Here is a 19701-nt window from a genome sequence, read left to right as displayed (position 1 = left end):
GACTCGCGAACATCGCACGCCTCCCCACTAGGACCTGCCTCTTAAAGGCACTTCATGTACACAGACATTACAATATTTACACTTTTTCCAACACATTTCATGCTTGCAATTTTGTTTTTTTTGTTTTTTTTCCAAATAAGTTTACTGTGTGTTTAAAATGTAATTTAATAAGTTTAATGTGTATAAAGCATGTGAGAGGCATACAATTAAGAAATATTTTTTACATGGGCTCTCTCTATAGCTTTTCATCTATAGTGAGTGGGTTTGGAACATATCTCCCATGACATTTACCTCATTACAGGGAAATATATTTTATATTATATATTGTGTTTTTTATGATCATCATGTACTAGATATATAAGATAATTAAATTGAGGAGCAGAATGATTATCCAGGCCTCACAGTAGTTCCCGGCACTCCTTTTCCCATCCTTTTACAGATTTTGCTGTTACAAGTTTAGTCCGAACTAGGGCAAATTGCAAACTGTGCTGAACATGCAAGACTGTACATGCAAAACAGAAATATGCAAGGACCTGTGCGTACACATGTAGTGTACTGTGTATGAACTGCCTTTCTTTCTTACCAGCCGAAGCCTTCCCGTCCGTGTCTTCAAGGCCCACTGGCAGCACTAATGAAAAGATGTCAGGAGATGTGAAGGGATAAGAGCGGATCGCTCCATCATACTGTTGGCTTTAGTTGCAAATAGTGTTTAGCTGGCATATACCGACGTACACAGGATGCACCGTTCGACAAAAGCCAGACTTTCACCATGGCCAGCTGACGTTTTTGTTTGGCCTGGCATTCTAGCATATTATGTTTTTTGCCTGACCGCCACCCCGCTCCTTTCATAGCTGAGTGGGAGAAGTAATGTAGTTCAGAGGGGGCATGTAAGGCACAACAATGGCTCAAAAATATTGAATAAGGAGTGAAAGGGAGTCGGGGTGTGAATGACAATAGGCCAGAGTTGGGGGTGAGGACTGATGGTTTGTAGGGAGGGGTCCAGATTGATGATAGATCTGCGCTGGTTAAATATTATCAAGGCTCTTTTTTCGTATTTTGGCCCCCCTCCTGTCGTGGTAACGCAGAGAGAATGGCTAAGATGCGGCCCGCTAATGAGCTGCCTTTCTGAGCCATTCACTTTTCGCATTAGCCTATTTACTTACTATTGAGACACTCCCCCTCTCTATGGGTTGACAACACAGATGGTTTAGGTAGCCATAGTGACTGCACATCTTTATTTCTGTCAGCCCAGAGCCCCTCCGTGTTTCTTTTCACTCTGGGAAGTTCCACCACAGATGGAATTCTGATGTGATAAGCCAGCAAAGAAAACATTTATACTCATTCCGCATTTTTTCAAGTTTTTGTTTATGTGACAGCTACACTTTTGCACAACGCTGACACTCTTCTACTTTACACGCCTATATCTTTCATTTATATTTTTATTACCTCTGCCAAATGCTTAAGTGTGATGTAAATATGTGTTTTCCCACCCGCTAAAACAACTATACTGTTGGGTTTTATATTATTTGTTTCTATAAACCTATGCTAAACAATGACCGAATGTTGTCAGACATAACTAATGACTAATAACTATCACAACAGCACATTTATGATCGCCAAAACAAGATGTCGTATCAATGTTAGCTAAGATAATATAGCCTACCGTTGCGAATGAGAATGTATTGTAATGCCCCCGCAAATGGTCAAATATAGACACAGCCGCCGGTGCACCTTGAATCGCTTTATTGAACAAACGTTAAGAAAACAAACACGTAATACGTACATTTATTCACGAGCTGCCGATGGCCACAGCTCACACAGAGTCATTTAGCACAAACTAGCTAACAGTTAGCCAGTTAACAGCGAGCCAACTCTACACTCTTATTTGCTGACACCCGCGTCACTCAACAGGCCAGGCCCCGCCTTTTAAAGCCATACAGGAAACCCATTTTTGTTGTTTCCATGTTAGAATATCTAATTCTGATTAATGCATTCGTCGTGTTTTTTAAAAATGTATTTACTTATTTTTTGGCAGTTTCCCGCAATAGAGTTAGAAAGTGGCAAAACCAACCTCTCCAAACTGAGCTGAACAGAGCTGAGCGAAGTGAAATGATAGTGTGGCGAGTAAAAGTGGCACATGCCATCCATGGAACCGTAATCGACAATGGCAGCCCAATCATAACCTCTTAAGTTGTCATCCTAACTTGACCAGATGGACAAACAAACCCAAAAAGTAAGGCAGTCCGCAATTTATTTTTTCACTTGAACAGTTCAGCCTTGGCGGACATCCATTGCAATTTATAGCTTGAGTCCAGCTTCGTATTTAGAAATAGAGACGCCACATGCAATACTGTCAGAGAAGACTGATTCCACTGATAAAATGTTGCCCTTGGCACTGGGTGAAGGTATGCGCAACATTGTTGAGTAATGGCACATCAGTCATCGGGTGTTGACAGAAGTGGATGCACATTTTGACACAATACACCACATGTTGATGGCCACTTTCAACTTCCTTTTTCTTCTTTGAATTAGATCCTGTATTAAGGGCTATTGCTTCACGTCCATTTCGGTCACAGCAAGATACAATCGAGACCACCTACAATATCTAAAAATCACGGCCTGGCACATCTTTTTTTTGTGGCCCACCTGAGCTTAACATGCACATTGTCACCTCCTCAAATGTCATATTTTTTTCACAAATTGATCGCTCTTGAACGCTCAACTGTCTGACAAGTGTTGGCTTCCTCGCTCTGCGGAAGCCAAGATTGAAAGTCCGGTCTGGACAATAACGAGTAAAAATAGGTTAAAGTATAGTTCAGTAAGCCTGTTTTGTTAAAAAAAATTGATCACTGTAATGCATCGGTGCAGAAGGAACTGGTCAACCACAAAGGAAAAAAAAGAAAAAGAAAGAAGCCTATTGATAAGCCATTGTACCCTTAAAATACAATGTTTTTATGAGAGGGTATGCTGAAGATGGGTAAAAGTTGAAATGGTACTCATGGTGCAGTGTGTGTGCAAGACTCCCAGATGACCTTCATACACATCAGGGACATGTTGCCAAAGAGGGTGAACTCTTTCATATGGAACCAACAACAACAATACACACACACACACACGCACGCACACAGAACAGTAAAAAAGGGGCGCTGCTCCATCTACATTCTCAGTGCCCCTCTCTTTTGAAATGCTGATCACTCCTCCTCCCTCACCGTCATCACTCTGCTACCTTCTTTTTTAAACATGGCAGAGTCATCCATTCCATTAATTCTCCTCCTGCTGGCCTCCCCCAGGTTAGAATGAGGCGAACCCCCAAACAACAACCCCCCACCCAACCTCCCTGGAAGATGCAGGGCAACAAGGGCCACAGCGGCGGCGATGGCAGGGGTATTTGTCATGCTCCCAGCCGTGGCGGTCTGTCGCTCACCCCCACCCAAGGGCCTTTGTTGTCCCCACATCCCAACTTGCTGGCTAAGCAAGGGGGCTTTCACATTTCATTAACATTTGAACTGGCTTTGCCTTTTTGTGGACATTTGACACACACTGGAAAAAGTATTAAAACCATTTTTATTTTAAACACATTTTACCTCAACATGGAAAAAAAAACAGTTTACTCAAACCTTCTGCTTGCAAAACCGGTGTGATGGCCACTACACCATAGAAGCATGCTGCAGAGATCAAGGCCCACATTAGATTTTTAAAACGGACAGATGGAACTTTCCCTCATGTGAGGAAGGCATTATAGATTTCCATGATGTAGGATAAAAATGTTCCACACAAAAATCATTCTTATATTTGTTATTATTTAGAATCCATCCATGTATACTTGATTATTCATTTGATTAATATATATATAGATATATATATTACAGTTTATTTTTTAAATCTTTTTTTTTTTTTTAACAATAAATCAATTGACCAGTTATGTAATGAGCTCAATGATATTCAACCTCTGTGTGGTTCATTCGAGTTTAAACTAAGCGCCACAGCAGCGTGCTTTCCCCGGCGTCGCTCGAAGGGGGCACCACTTAAGTAGAGGTCACACACAGAGGTGCTGTAATGCTTTGGGCTGGGCATAACTGAGGGCAATCCACTTAAAGTGAACCGTAGAGCATCTCCCCCCCCCCCCCCCCCCCCCCGCCATTTCGTCTCATCCCCTCCAAGACACCCTGAGCATCACACGTGTGATTGGGAAGCAGGAAATGGGTTCTCTGCTGTACTTGGCGAGAGTGAAAAGACATGAAGGAAGAAAGTGTGGAGCAGGGGGTTGGTGTGCTTTTACATGGACTCCCAACGAGATCTCTGCCAGAGGGAAATTGAATAACACAGGTGAAATCAAAAGAGAGACACACAATAAAAAAAAAAATTGTGTTTTATTTTAATTGATTTCTTTGAATGTTTGAGTCGGCGGCACAGTGGCCGACTGGTTAGAGCGTCAGCCTCACAGTTCTGAGAACCGGGGTTCAATCCCATGTTCTCCCCGTGCCTGCGTGGGTTTTCTCCGGGCACTCCGGTTTCCTCCCACATCCCAAAAACATGCATGGTAGGTTCATTGACAACTCTAAATGTAAGTGCGAATGGTTGTTTGTTTGTATGTGCCCTGCGATTGGCTGGCAACCAGTTCAGGGTGTACCCCGCCTCCTGCCCGATGATAGCTGGGATAGGCTCCAACACGCCCTAGTGAGGGGAAGCGGCTCAGAAAATGGATGGATGGATGGAATGTTTGAGTCAAGGCCACAGGGGCAAGGCTGCGTTCAAGAGCCTGCCGACCTGTAGCGATTCCGAAAATAGTGTTCCCCGCTATATCGCACTTCATCATTCACACCCACGTTGTATTGCAGATTTTTAATACTAGTTACTAGGTAGGGGGTGAACAACTTCAGATTTTTTGCAGTCGACGTTAAGGTGATTTTAAGATGGGCGTTAATACCTAGCACTTTGTGCTTTTGTATATTTGAGGATAGACTTTTTTTTTTTTTTTCTTTGAGTGAATTTGTTAAAATATTTTTCTACACTTGAGGCACCGCTGCTAATTTGCTGCGCCTACTGCTCACCTGTTGATTTCAATGAGACATCGGTGTTGTTAATGCCAGAACACATGATTGGAGAAATAATCAACTTCAAGCTATAATTGTCATTCCGCAGTGGACTAGTCGGTGCCCGTCGGTACTACTTACATTCATCTTCTTAAAATTTTGGACATACGGGCATTTCCGTGTTAGTTAAAAAAAGATGAATACTTCCGCAGAAAAATAAGTCCCCAATTTATGCCTACTGGACTGTTATACTGTTTGTATGTGTTGCTGCTCCATGTGTGTCAAGTAGCAGTTGTTTGAAGGTTTATAGTTACTGTAACATACTAACATCTCTGCGAATTTCCGTTAGCCCGTCTACGGCATTTTGCATCATATATTAGCATTGAGCGAGCTGACGTTCGTTACATGAAATTTAATGGTTTCTTTGAACATTTTGGCATTTAAATATATGTTTAATCTCTCTATGTGTCAGTTTTATAGTAAACTTCAACTAGCGTGACAAATAACTTGTCTGAGAGTGAGAGCAAAAGTGTATTTGAATCAGTTATGAGTGTGTAAGTGGTAAAACGGTAAAAGCCTTTATTTAAAAAAAAAAAATCTTATATGGTCTCTTTGTCTCAAGGACTTTCACCTATAACGGGCAATGTCAATGTAATCAAATAAAAAGTCACATCGGTCCTAGTCTGTGAGCGTGTGTTTAAGCAGTTTTTGTAGTGAATTCAGCTCACAGTTCTGCCAGATGCTTCACTTCTCTCTTTATCGCAACACATCATCTTTCTCCAGACCAAGTTGTCAGTTTAGTGGTTTTCAGCCAACTTGTGATATGACCCTTCGGCGAGAATGTCTACTTAACTTAAATATGGAGTATTTCTACGCATAATTCCAGTGTGTATATTTTTAAAAAAATTCAACCGGCTGACTGAGTGCTTTAGCCAGAAACTTTCCTCCACTTCTATCATTTCTCCAACTAACTTGATACCTTCAAGAGACTTTGGAAGGAACTTTGTCAAGTCTTAGAGAATGGAAACTCGCAATACATCAGAGAAAGCTTCCACTGCAAACTGTGCACGTCAACTCGGAGTGTTTTATGAGTCAGGGAAGGTCAGATTGAATTCCAGTCTTCATCCATTCCAGCCTTCCTGCACTTCATACTTACTGTGTCGGTTGCATCAGTTATGACTTTAACGTGTCACGTGCACAATGTGAAGATTTGAGTTTTTTGTGTTTTTTATCATTAAACCTCACTTTGATTCCCTGTATTTGACACAAACAAGGCACTTATTTTTCTTCCGTTTCCTTGTCTGGCCCTCTTGTCATTCCTAATGGAATTGGCCACGTCTGGTCACACGTAAACTTGCCTGTGTTCCTGACGGCTAATGGGATGCCATTGCGTGACCTGAGATATCCTTCCTCCAGGGTAACATCCATAGCAATTTTCTCTTTGATTTGCTGAGTGATGGTGTCGAAGGAAAGAAGCACGAGCCTAATGATCATTGCGGAGATGGGCACTCTAACTCAAGGCCACAGTGTGTGGAAGATTACAAGCAATACAATAAGCTATAATTCCCCCCCAACCCCGCCCCCTCTCCGCTGAGGTATTTCCAGAATGCCGCCGGACCTGATGGATTTATGAGCGGGCCATACTTTGGTAAACACCGATGGTGGGCAGCTTTGTCCTCGTACGATGTGATATAGTGAAGGTCCCCATAAAAAATGGGAAAACCAGGTTACGGTCACCAAAGTGGGGCTTAACAATAAAAGGCTTTATGGGCAGATATAGGCCTGTGTACCATAAATGCTGGAATCGGCTGTTGGAGGGACATTAAAGGAATAATGATAGGAAGCAACTCTCTACAGATCCCTGCAGCCACTAAGAGGGTCTTTTTAGAAAAGACATGGCAAATTATAGCGAAGAGGTCCATAGAGCAGCTTAACTACAGTCCAGCCGTTTTTTTCCCTTTATCATGAATGTGCTGAGTAGATTGACAGAACGAGGTACAAGTGGCGCAGTGTCCATTGATAGGCGCAGCTTGTTCTCACCTTGTACGGTCGGGACCCTCATTATACGTCGGCACAGCTGTTGGGTTTGGCCACAGCACAAAAATCAGCTGTGGAAAACAAACGCATACAGTACATGCACAAAAACCAACACATGCTGACAAGAGTCCTAGGCAGACTTTCAAGTAAATATGCACCTCAGTGTGCCCACACAGACACATACAGGCAATAAGGAATGCAATGATGGCACATGCTGGCAAGTGCTGTGACCATGCTTATGGTACGTGCTGATCACCAAGTCCACATGTTACAGCGCGCAGTGCGATGCAAGCCAAGAGATTCACGCAAGTAAAAACGATGGCATTTTGGAGCCTGAAAATGCAAACATTTGAAAACTGGACTCAAAGTGGCTGGGTTTTTTTTTCCGTTTTTTTTAAATGACACCATTATCAATTCCATCTAAACTATGACAACGCTTGCCGGAAAATGGAGGACATGTCCAGACGTGTTAAATACTCATGTTGGCATGCAAGGCTCCGTCACAACCAAAACAACAATGGCGGACTGCAGTGTTGTTTTAGCATTTGTGCTTACACTGAATCATCTGTATCATTTGTTCTTTCCATTGTCAATTGGCAAAGAAAAACAAAAACTTTAAAAGTGACTGATTTTGTAGTTACTTTTTTAATGTCCCAAGTCTACTCGTCCACATGTAGTGTTTCATGTGCACATGATTGAGTTGAAACAGTTGCGATTGGACAAAGAGCAGTGAAAGCATATTTTCTATGTCAGACATGCTGTAATGCATGAAACCGATTACAATAACGCTTTTTACATCCTTAGTATAATCTGGCTGAGGGATCGTTGTTGTGGTCCGGACTGATTGTGGTGGCTAACATGGTACAACACACTGATGCTTTGAGGACACGGATGACAACACTTTTAGGTGACTGCAAATCCTGCTTTGCTAAATGGATGATGAATTTCGCTCGAGCGGCGACGGAGGCGGCCGTCACCAAGCAGGCGGCAAATTTCGCTAGCCCCGAAGCGGCATGTCAAATAGACAGTTGTCCTGCCATAATTTTATTTTATAATTTATGTATTCTGAAATAGCAGTCTTGTATTAACTTTTACTCACTTTATTTTATAGTTGACACGCAGAGGTAACATGACGTCCATTTATTTCTACTTGTTTATATCCACCAGACTCTTACGTTCTTCTTCGTCTCTTACTGCTTCTTATCTACCATATGCACTCGTTTTGCATTGCACCCCCTAGTGTTCATACTGAAACACCAGGCTACGTTTGGGAAATGTGTGGCAAAAGACTTAAATCTGAGCCTTAAATTGAAATATGAAAAATCTGAAATTTTTTATATTACATTAACAATTACATTTTTAACATTTTTGGATTGCCATTTGAACATGGAAAGAAGGAATGATACACGGAATACAATTCTTCTCTTGACTACACTGCTAATGTCTCGTTTATATACCTGCATGTCAAATTTTAAACCCATATGTACGCAGACTGGCAATATTTATTTAAAAGACACTTTAGGATAAACCTGCAAAGTGGAACAACTGGCAACATTTATTTAAAAGACACTTTAGGATAAACCTGCAAAGTGGAACAATTTCTCTACAACTGCCATCTCCTGACCTGGCATGCATAATACAGTGTTCACTATATATGCGAAACTTTACAAAAACTTTCCTGCTTTTACTAGGTCATTCGCATGTAAACATATCCCTAGACATTCACCAATAAATGTTCCGACTTCATTCCAACCCATTAAAAACGACTTCCCGTGCTGCATTTCTCTCCCGATCTTCCCCTGCTGAGCTGCTTTATTAAGGTTGCTGTGAAGATTTAGGGAAGCTAGAAGGCTTTGCCACGGCTTGCCCCGGCCTCTTTAGCTCCTGGGCCTTAGCCAGCTGCAGGCACATGTGCAGGAGAGCTCAGGGGGAGGTGTGGCGTGAGGGCCGTGTCTGTGTCGTAGCCGCCAAAGCGGACAGGAAGTTTAAAATTAGTCCGCATCCCCTTTGCATCTGGCCTTATCTTGTCACGAGAAGGCGTTTAGTCCAACCTGTTCTTGGCTAATTTGGCTCACCTGATGACTTAGACACTCCAATGGTTTTGTTCAATTCGATTCGAACATCCACTCCAATAAAGTACACTCTGCGTCGGAAGTGTTCATTGACATGAAGAGGAATAAAAGTATGCAGTAACATGAGTCACGGGACACTTGAATTCAGATGTGGATGTCAGGGTGGCCAGAATGTGTTGATTGTTCAAAAATGCTCCCAAGATCTGCTCAGTCACTAACAGATCCAGTGAAGCTGCTCTTCCTCCGCTCTCTTTTTATCACGCACAATAATCCAAATGACATAACGACCTATTGTTTGTTTTAACCCGACGGCTCATCTCCTCGGCGGAGGAATGGTTTAAGGACCACTCTTTACTGCTCCCTCGCACCCCCTGATTGGCTTGAAGAAAAGCAGCGAGAGGGAGCAGTAAAAATAGTTTGACACCCTCAAGGTCCAGCCAGCAATCTCCTTTCCACCCTCACCCATAAAACTCTTTGAATCCTCTTCTAAAATCCCACCGCCCCCTCCTCTCTCCACCGAACGCTCATTTTCAGCTTTGCTCCAGATCGCTTGCATAACCGCCTATTGTTGCGAGTTTCCGATGTGTGCTTGATGCTTCAATCGGGCGCATTGCATTGCCCGAATTTTCTGTGCCACTTTCCAGCCACGCATCTGAGGCTGACCTCCGAATATCAAGTTAGCAGATCAAAACTTTAATCTTACACTATCAGACTTTGCTCTAAGCCAAAATAGCCTCTTCAACTTCTTAGGCATGATACTTATTGAGGCTGGACCAAGACCGAGCTACCTGCAACGCAGTGATAACACCAGTTGAACCTCTTGTGACCCTCTTTTCTCCATTTTGCAATTACACAGTCATGAAGATGCAATATAGACCGGGCGACCACCTTGATGGTGCCACATCTTTCATGTTAAACCAACCTAGTACCGCTGATGCTTCACCATTTGACATGAAACTCGTAAAGATCCATCAATTTTCTAGAACGCTTATCTCGTTCAGCGTCACTGCAGAGGCTGGGGTCTATCTAAGGTGAACTACACCTTGGATCTTTCGTGCTGTTTCTACAAAACCGCCGCATTACAGGTAGAGATGGCAATTAGTCACCTTGGGTCCATGCCAGCATCTGGTGTGCTGTACAGAAGACAATAGTACATATACGTAGTGGGATGCGTTAGTCTTGGCTGTTAAAGTTCACACCGAAGTCCCAACGTCCCGCGATTCACTTCCACATAGCTGCCATTCAACCTTTGGTTCCACCTATGTAGCGGTGCGCCTACATGAGTTGACAATTTTATTATTAATGGCACCACAATTCCCCAGGATAGCAAGGCTTTAGTTTATCTGTATAGCATCATTCACACTCAAAGCAAATAGTGCTTGACAAGAGGAAAAGAAATAATAATTAAAAACAAGATCAAGTGACAAGATGGAAAATCAAGATAAAATCCTAACATAAAAGCAGGGTATATTAAAACATGGATTATCACGTTAAAACCACAAAATAAAAGCATAAAATAAATTAATTATGAATAAGTAACGGTGAACAATTAAGTTTTCAGGACAGATTTAAATATAGTGACAGTTTGAGGAGATCTCAGGGTTTGAGGCAGTTTGTTTCTTACTTGAGTAGCATGGAAACAGAACACTGCTTCTCTTTGTTTGTTTCTAGTTCGAGAAACAGTCACGAAAACTGCACCCAATGACCTGAGGGCTCTGGAAGTCTCAAACAGAAATAAAAGGTCTTGAATAGATTTATATCCAAGACCATTTACAGCTTTGTAGAACAACAGTAAGATTTTAAACCATACAGGAAGCCAGCATAGAGATTTTCGGACTGGTGTGATGTAGTCCAGTTTTGGGGTACAAGTAATAATTCGAGCAGCGGGAAACTGAATTTAGTTGCAGCTGTCAGATTGATTTTTTTATTTTTATTTTTTCCAGACCTGTAAAACCTTGTTACAATAGACTAGTCCATTCTTTATAGATAGATCACACAAGACTGAAGTTCAAAATTAAGAGTTTTCAGGAAATATTTTACAGCTTCACATTCCGTCGTATTGCAAGCAAATGTCCTGGATTAGATTTGTATTTTATTATTTTTTTTTTTTCAACCCCAGATTTTTCACTGTATCTGGACTGCGCAAACAATTCTATAGGTTTAATCCTCTCTGTTCCCATCCCCCTTCACAATAACCGTGATGCTCATCTGTTTTCTCTCGGCTCGCTCTGGTCTATCACAGTATGTCTGATGAACCCTCTCACCACAGCCTGGAAAATTTGCATCTTCTGACAGCTATTACCCAAACTGCTAATAGTGTCAAGGAATGTGTGGTTGTGCTATCAGTGCAGGTGAGGGAGGGCGCAACTCAGTAATGCACACTGTGCTCTTATCACATAGGGTAAACACAGCCTGGGCCTGCATTAAATAAAGTGTCACAGTGAGTGGGGGCGGAGTAGATCGTAGGCCCCACTCACCACACACACACACACACACACACACACGCGCGCATGCACACACCAACCCTTCCATGCAGATAATCCCACTCCAAAGCGCTGTTGGTGAGAGCCAGCTGTGGTTCAGGTGGGGGAGTGGCAGAGGGGAGGCATTGTTGAGGTAATAGGATAGGTAACAGCTTGATTCAATCGAACTGATAAAACTCCATTTCAAGAACAGGCATATAGTCTCCTTGCATAAGGTCTTGGAAGAAAAAACATCATATAGAAATATATGTGGACGTATACTATGAGCTGCACTGTGGGGCAGTCCCAGTCAGTGGAGAGGGGAAATCCCAGCAAGCAGCTGTACTCTGGGTGCATCACATGACACGCACAAATCAATGATATTGTCTTTCAACAACACACTGGACCGGTGATTGTGAAAATGTTTTTAGTAATTTTTGTCAAGCTGCCACTGGAAGGCATAAAAAATAGAGAAGAAGCCCGTGTGATGGATACAAAGCAAGGCTCAGCAATGGCAGGGAATGCTAAGTAAACCAGGAAGGAAACATTTTTGTGGACTGACGACGAGGTAGGACCTCTGCTTCGGGTCACGGTCAACTTCAGAATGCGAAACAGCAGAAGAATTTTGACGGGATTCCTGTCAGCGAACATATATGAACATAACGGACGCATTCGGGCACAAGACAAGGATTTCACTCACGACTCTGATGCCGTAACCAAAGCCAATGTAAAAAACATCCAAGGTTTTATAATGGCGACTGTTTGACCCCAGATGAGATTATTTCTGTGTTCCATTATCTCCTATGGAAACAAGTGCTTTTCCAAACCAAAGGAAATTAGTCTTTGTGTGTTGCACATTGATTGCTTTGGCACAAGTATCGAAACCGCCAAAGCCTCACGATTGCATAACAAGTAGCAACAATACTGTATGGAATGCTGCGACGTCGAGGAGCGACGGCTGAGATCTGGGACGAGACGCAAGCTGGCGGCCGAACAGTAAACAGCTGGATTTGACCGGGGCTGTAATTACTGTGAGGAAACGGTCACCTTGACTCTGGATGCTAAATGCTCGCTCAGGCCCCCGGAGTCAGGCGCCTTGCACTCGAGGGGAGAAAGAAAAAGGGGGAAAAAAGTGTAATGGTGTTGCATTGAGTGTTCAAGGTGGGAAACCTTGAATAATGGTGAGACGAGAGCGAGCCGGAGAGGCGAATCCAAGTCATCCAGTGGGTCACCAGGAGGTGAGGCTGCCTACTTGCCGGGGTTCAGGAAAAGTTCAGCTGCATAGCATTAGGCAAATGAGGGAGAGGGGGGGATGGGGGGAATGTGAGGGTTGGGAGTGATGAGAGGATGGTAGGGAGGAGTGGGGGGGGGGGGGGCAGGGTCAAATGAGATGGAAGGAGGGGACGAGGATGGGAAATATGTTGCAAAGTGGTAACAACACATGTTTTTAGAACTTAAAGTAGGACTGAAAGGAGGCCGCTTTCGGTGCCTGTCTCGGGATGGTCTGTGGAGGAGCGCGGTGACGTGCGGAATGGGTTAAACGGAGGAGGCGCAACGGATGAAAGCAGAGGGAGGAGGTGTGTGTGTGTGGGGGGGGTGGGGGGGGCAATGTGGGGGTGGAGCCTCAGCCCCCAGCTGCTGCGCCTTGTCACATTGCTGCAGAACATGATAGCGGCGACACGCTCCATCCGTGCGGGCTCGATCGTTTTACGCGCACGGACGCCACCGGCGAGCTTTTGCTGACGAATCCGAGGACGGACGCCGGTTCGGTTCGACTGCTGAATTGCGGGCTCGCTTAACGCGCAGTGGACGAGGCTTGAGGGGCCGGGGGACGAGCGCGGACTGTTAAAAGAGAGAGAGAGGGAGAGAGAGAGAGAAAAAGCTGCAGTCGGACGGGATTCCCTCTTTCATAGTCGCCTGGTTTGCGTGCGCTTTCCGCTTTGGGATTGAAATCGGCGCATTCCTGCTTTTTTTTTTTTCTTTTTTCTTTTTTCTTTTTCTTTCCAGAGCTCCGCTGCAGCATGCAGATTGTATTAAATGTCCTCCACTAACGTCACATCCCGTTAAAAAAAAAACGCCATGGCACATGTTCAAATGGATCTATGAGTTTTTCTGTGATTCCGTTTGGTGCTCTCTGTCCCTACCTCGGCTGGTGTGCGCACTACTTTGAATTCTTTATTTATTTTCATTATTATTATTATTTTTTTTCGTGTGTGTGGCATAACGACCACCCGTTCTGGCCCGTATGATGTACGAAAGTGTGGACGTAGTGGGCCTGAACCCCAGCCCGAACCCCTTTTTGATGATGGATTACTACAACCAGAGCAGAGGGTGTCTGCTCCCGGAGAAAGGTCTGGTACCTGGGGCCCCTCATCCTTACAGCTCGTCCGTCAGAAACCAGCACTGGAACGGCTCCAATCACTGTAGGTAACCCCTTACTTCCACTGAATTGTGTGGATTAGATTTCACGTGGTTCCCTTTAATGTTCAGTTTTTTTACACAAATGATGCACCCTTTTGTCACTAATCCAGAGTTTCATATTATGCATTATACAGTATATACTTGACCCACTTTTTGAGCCCCACTTGTGTGCATCCCACGTCGGGTGTTTTTTCCTCAGCCTCGAGCCACAAGGCTTTTTGCTCCCCCCCTGAAATATGCACTTAATACAAACACAGCTCTTCTGCAAGGCACGCCGCCTTTAATTAGATGAAACCATACCTGCCAGTCTGCAACCTCCTGGTCATCTCTGTGGCCACAAGTCTCAATTTCTGAGCAGTCCTTCGGGTTTCACGTGTCCAAAAAACACCCATGGGTCAAAAAAACTAAACAAAAACACCCTTGACTAAAAGTATTAAGCTTTAAAACGCAATCTGTGCAAATTTGGAGGAGTGCTTTTTGTTGTTTGTGCTTAGTGTAGTAGTTTTATTTGGGCCTAGTGACATTGCATGGCATTTTTTTTAAAAAGTGAAATGACACCGAATGTGCAGATGCAATAGAGTTTTATTGCAACAACAAAGTCTTTTTTGGCAGCTCGGCCGTGCAAGCAGGCCCTTAAGCGAGAGATAGCTCTGTTGTCTTTCACAGCTGAAGGAGTGTAAAAAGGCAGGAATCTCCACAGGCTCTTAGGGGCCAATTTCCTCCTCGCCTCGAGACTTTAGAAGCACATGACAAAGGAATTTTTTTTTTCTTTTAAAAGGGGATTTCTGATGTGTTGTGGGAGCAATAAAACCCCTCACGACCACTCTGCTTGCCACTATTTTGCTTTTGCCTGATATCTCGAGTAAAATCCCACCTCTGGCCTCCAAAGTACAACAGCATACGCTGCACACTTGATTGTAATTATTGAATTGGCCCACTAAACCGCTTTAGTGGCAGCATTGATTCGAAGCATGTGAGCTTGAGCGAGGCTATGTGGGGGTTTGGCCCAGGAAAAGACCTCTGATCCCACACTCCACTCCACATTGTTCAGCTCCGCCGTGGAGTCGCTGTGTGTTGGCCGGTGGGTGGGTCGATGTGAGCATTATAGCCTCCCTTTGCCTCACCGGTCCCGCGTAATTAAATATTCAGTGGCCGACTGGGGAGCGGTGGCGGCGGCGGCGGGTGTTGTGTAGAAAGCAGTGCGACACGCACTGGTGTCGTCACGTGGCTGTGGGACTTATTAGATCATAGGGCAGAGAAAACAAAACACGGCGCGTTTCTGTCTTCGCCTCTGCATCTTAAGCAGGAATTCTAAGCAGCCAGGTTCAAAAGCATGAGACATTTCCCAAAACATCAGCTGGCATGCTCTGTTTTTCTTTTTAAAGCACGAGCTTAAAATACCTCTTGTCTCTGGGTAATGTTATGTTTTGTGCATGGGATTCAAAAGCTTGTTTTGTCTTAATTTTTGGGACTCATTTGGAAGCCCCTGCAAGCTTCGTGCAAGAGTTTATGCGATACACTTTTCGATTTTAGTGGGTATGGTAATCATTGCATATTTGAAAATAATGTTACCTGAGGACTCCTTTAGTAAATAAATAAATAAAATAAGAAAATACTACAATATATTCCAATTGGGTTCTTTCTACATGGGGGATGTTAATAACAATAATCCTTATAATCCATCCATCCATCCATTTTCCGAGCCGCTTCTCCTCACTAGGGTTGCGGGCGTGCTGGAGCCTTTCCCAGCTATCATCGGGCAGGAGGCGGGGTACGCCCTGAACTGGTTGGCAGCCAATCGCAGGGCACATACAAACAAACAACCATTCGCACTTACATTCACACCTACGAGCAATTTAGAGTTGTCAATGGATGTTTTTGGGATGTGGGAGGAAACCGGAGTGCCCGGAGAAAACCCACGCAGGCACGGGGAGAACATGCAAACTCCACACAGGCGGGGCCGGGGATTGAACCCCGGTCCTCAGAACTGTGAGGCAGACGCTCTAACCAGTTGCCGCCCCCTTATAATATCATAGTTAATTGTACAACCCCAATATGGATTATAGACTAAATTTCAATTGAATCTAATCTAGACCCACTCGTCATCACTTGAAATCTTGAGTTTAAGGGGGAGTTTGACATTTCCCTCCATTTCCCTGATTTGTTAAAACAGTCATTATGACTTGACAGTAGTACATGAGCCGTGTCTTGTGCCTCTAATTTGACAGACAAGAAACCAGCACGTTTGAAGAAAAAGAACCAATCAGAGACAGAAGGCATAATTTACGAGGTGTCAATCATCCGTCGCCTTACGTCTCTGATTAGTTGCTTTTCCTCAGGCACGCTGGTTTCTCAAATTACATCAAATCAAATTACATCAAATTAGAAGCACAAGATGGGGCCAGATGGATTCCCCCCCACAGATCATATTTATCGTATTACTGTCGAGCCATCATGACCATTTCACAACTATGACAAAAGATATTTATATTTAAGATTAAATAGCAGTGAGCATACACATGCTTCGTATGGAAACAATGTGCACTCAGTGTCATTTTTGCTGGGCTCGTGAAAACTAAAAATAACCGGCTAGTATCGAAACCACCTCTTGACATATCTTATTTCCAGCATTTGTAGTGGGCACACATTTTTATATTCATGGTCAATTGTGAACTTGTCTTCGAAACAGAATAAGTCACGAGTATGTTGGTGATATGCAGAGCGATAATGCTGAATGTGTGTAATGAAAGGCTCTGGTGTTGCATATTAAATGCCCGTCAAAAACCTCCCAGCAATTACGGACTCGCGCATGAAAGAATGTGCATGGCCTTGTTCACATGACTGTCACACACACAAACGGGGGGTTATGAAGAAAAAGAGGGATTGCTTGGCGGGCAGGCTCAAATGCTCACCAGCTCATAGGCTTCTTGCGCTTTGTCATCTTTTTTTTTTTTTCATCTTCTCAGGCTGTGCGCTGTATGAAAACAAAGCTCTCACCAGGGATTTTTCATAGAGGGTGTAGTAGTGTGTGTGGGTTGTCTCCCGAAGTTAGGGGTGCCGAGCGGACTAGTGGGTATGAAGGTGGCCTGGAGGGGCTGAAATGGTTGGCGGCTTAATCTGACTCATGCGCTATTAAGGCTGGAAATGATTTGGCATGGCAAGAGGCAAGATTAACACATTTAATAATACAAAAAAATGATTGGGTTGTTTTTGTGCAAAGAGAGGTCAATCAGACATTTTCAATCAGAAAACGGATATTTGTCTTAAAAGTCCCTCTTGTTGTGGTTGTCAGACGGGGGACACAGAAAAGCGTGGGTGTTGGGCTTAGACTTGGCCGACAGATTAGTGTCAGCCATGCAAACAAACTGTGAAAATCACATACTCCCCCTCTGTGTTTCATATTATTTGGTGGTTATTAAGAACTGTGAATAAACTCTCGGCTCTTGACATTGATGGGAATTTTGCAGTCCCAAACATCCAGACTAAAGGGTCATTTAATATGTACAGTCCTATGGTTGCTTTTTTTTTTTTTTTTCCATTAATCCACTTAAGGATTTCTTGGCAAAGCAGCTTTCCACATCGGTAAAATTCCAATCTGTGACTTTCTGTTGACATGAAGTAGTAAAATCTCACAAAATGAATATTCTAAACTGCACTATTAGTCTCTCGGCCTTCGAAGAGTTTCTTTCCATCCATCTTGAGAGAGTGGCCTGTGGGAGTTCCCAGATGTTGATGGGAGGTGTCACAATGTAGAAATGGCATTGAGACAAGGTCCTCTATTCTTCTACGGGAGGGAAGCGCCAGACAGGCCCCTTATTGTGCCACATGCCCTCGCCCCTTTTCAGCCAATGGCGACAGTGATTTAGTTGGCCCAAGTGCTTGGAACGCCAAAGACTCTTGACAGAAAGAGAGAGTGAGCTCAAGTTATGTCCACAGAAACGCACCTGCTTTCACCTCCAGGTGAACATCAATAATCCATTTTTGTCATCAAGGTATGTTTGTAATAGCCAAAGGTTGAAGGGAGTTCAACTGTTCTCTCTCTGTAAAGGCTGCGGGGCGACATTTCACTACGTGCCATCACTCGCTCCCGAAACAACACCTTGTCACCAACCTTCAAGACGCTTGTTGCACTTTTTTAATGAGCCGCATCCTTCATTAAAAAAGGTTATGCGGCAGGAACAGAGTGTTTGTGATCTATTATTTACTTTTTTATTTATGTACTGCTTTTCATTAGTTTTGCAACAATGACAGAGTCTGTTGTCTTCTATATTTTGTGCAAACAAACACACGTGGTGCCACCAAAGGGCCCATTCTGATTGTAGACTGATTTAGGAGGCATCAGTTGGGGACTGTGCTTCTCTACCTGTTTGGTTTGATACTAACTCTCCAAACAAGGCTTTGTGTACACTGCAAAGACCACTTTTAAGGACCACAGCAGAGCAAGGAATCCAGGCTGTGTCACTAACTCATCACGGAAGTTGGGAAAATAACACTGTTATTTCGCTTTCGATAATGACTTTTCCCCTTGTGTCCATCCGTGTCGCGCTCGCACACAGGAGCGAGCGAGCGGGCGGCTGAGCTTCAAGAGGGGGCGGGTTGTGCCCTCTAAAATATTCATAGCTTCTTCATTTAAATCAATTTGCAGCGTGGGTGCAGCCAAGCGTCAACTGTCAGAAATGGAGCTGGCCCCGTTGTAATCACTTCTTTACTTATCTCTACAGATGGCTTGTTCGCAACGCGCCGTGCATGGCTAGGTCCCCGGCACACCGAGGGAGGACTCTCTCCATCCCATCTCTACACCTCCCATCTCCATGTTTCATAGCCCCCTCCTCATAATGGAACACACATAAATTCATCTGGCTATTGAACCTGGTGCATTCATCACCGCAGAATTCATCCACGAGGCATTTTCATTCCCAAAGTGTCTTCTTTCTCGAGCTCACTTTATCTCTTCCCCCTCTCTCCCCACCTAACCTACACGGTAACATTTGCAATACGGCAGGCTTAAGCTAGGCAGTCAGTGTTGCCATTAATCCTTAAATGCACACCTGCTCTCTGTTTTTCCAAATTTTCTTTTTTCTTTTTTTAAAATTACTGCATAAAATGATTTATTGGTTGGGAGAAAGTCTTTCACATTATAAGAAGGGGAGCGCCTTGGAGGTGAGGCTTGTTGCAGTGCTTGTCCAACATTTTTATACAGGGTGGAGATTTTTGCTGACTAAACACAACTAAATACTCATACTAAATACACTCCTAAATGCTATAGGAATTATAAGGTTGCCAATTTTTGAGGAAAAAAAAGTCGTACCATTACGATAAGAAGATATTTTTTTAGAGGACAAAGTTGTAATGTTATGACAGTAAAGTCATATTTTTTTCAAGAAGAAATAGTCGTATTTCTTATAAGAACAAAGATGTGTTTTGTCAGAATGAAAAGTCATAATCTTATGAGAAAGTTGTATTTTTCCAAGATAAAGTCATTATATTATGATATTAAGCTCAAAGTTTAACAAGAGGAGAAAGTGAATTTCAAAAATACAACTTTAGTCTCATAATTGTATGCTTTTTGAAATTGTATACATGTTTTCAAATGGTTCAGAATAAGTCATTGCAAATGATTCTTTGAATCCCCGAGCTGCAGTTCTCGCACCTCATTTTGAAAACCACTGTGTTATT

General features: G+C 43.4%; 1 protein-coding gene across 6 annotated transcripts in view; it reads left to right on the top strand.

Moving 5' to 3' along the window:
• The window catches only part of raraa (retinoic acid receptor, alpha a), a 172919-nt gene that overhangs the window by 110681 nt on the left and 42537 nt on the right, over positions 1-19701 (top strand). The window contains exon 1 of one of the 6 annotated variants that reach the window (XM_061755519.1): positions 13234-14027. The exons of the other annotated variants lie outside the window; for them this stretch is intronic. Within the exon in view, the coding sequence (XP_061611503.1) occupies positions 13850-14027 (178 nt within the window). The 5' untranslated portion in view covers positions 13234-13849. Of the gene's footprint in view, positions 1-13233; positions 14028-19701 lie in introns of those variants that run through there. 6 annotated transcript variants of the gene reach the window in all.

The sequence above is a fragment of the Phyllopteryx taeniolatus genome, chromosome 19, assembly GCF_024500385.1.
Source record: "Phyllopteryx taeniolatus isolate TA_2022b chromosome 19, UOR_Ptae_1.2, whole genome shotgun sequence".
NCBI lineage: Eukaryota > Metazoa > Chordata > Actinopteri > Syngnathiformes > Syngnathidae > Phyllopteryx > Phyllopteryx taeniolatus.
The sequence above is the reverse complement of the archived record's forward strand: the minus strand, read 5'-3'. Positions and strand labels throughout refer to the sequence as shown.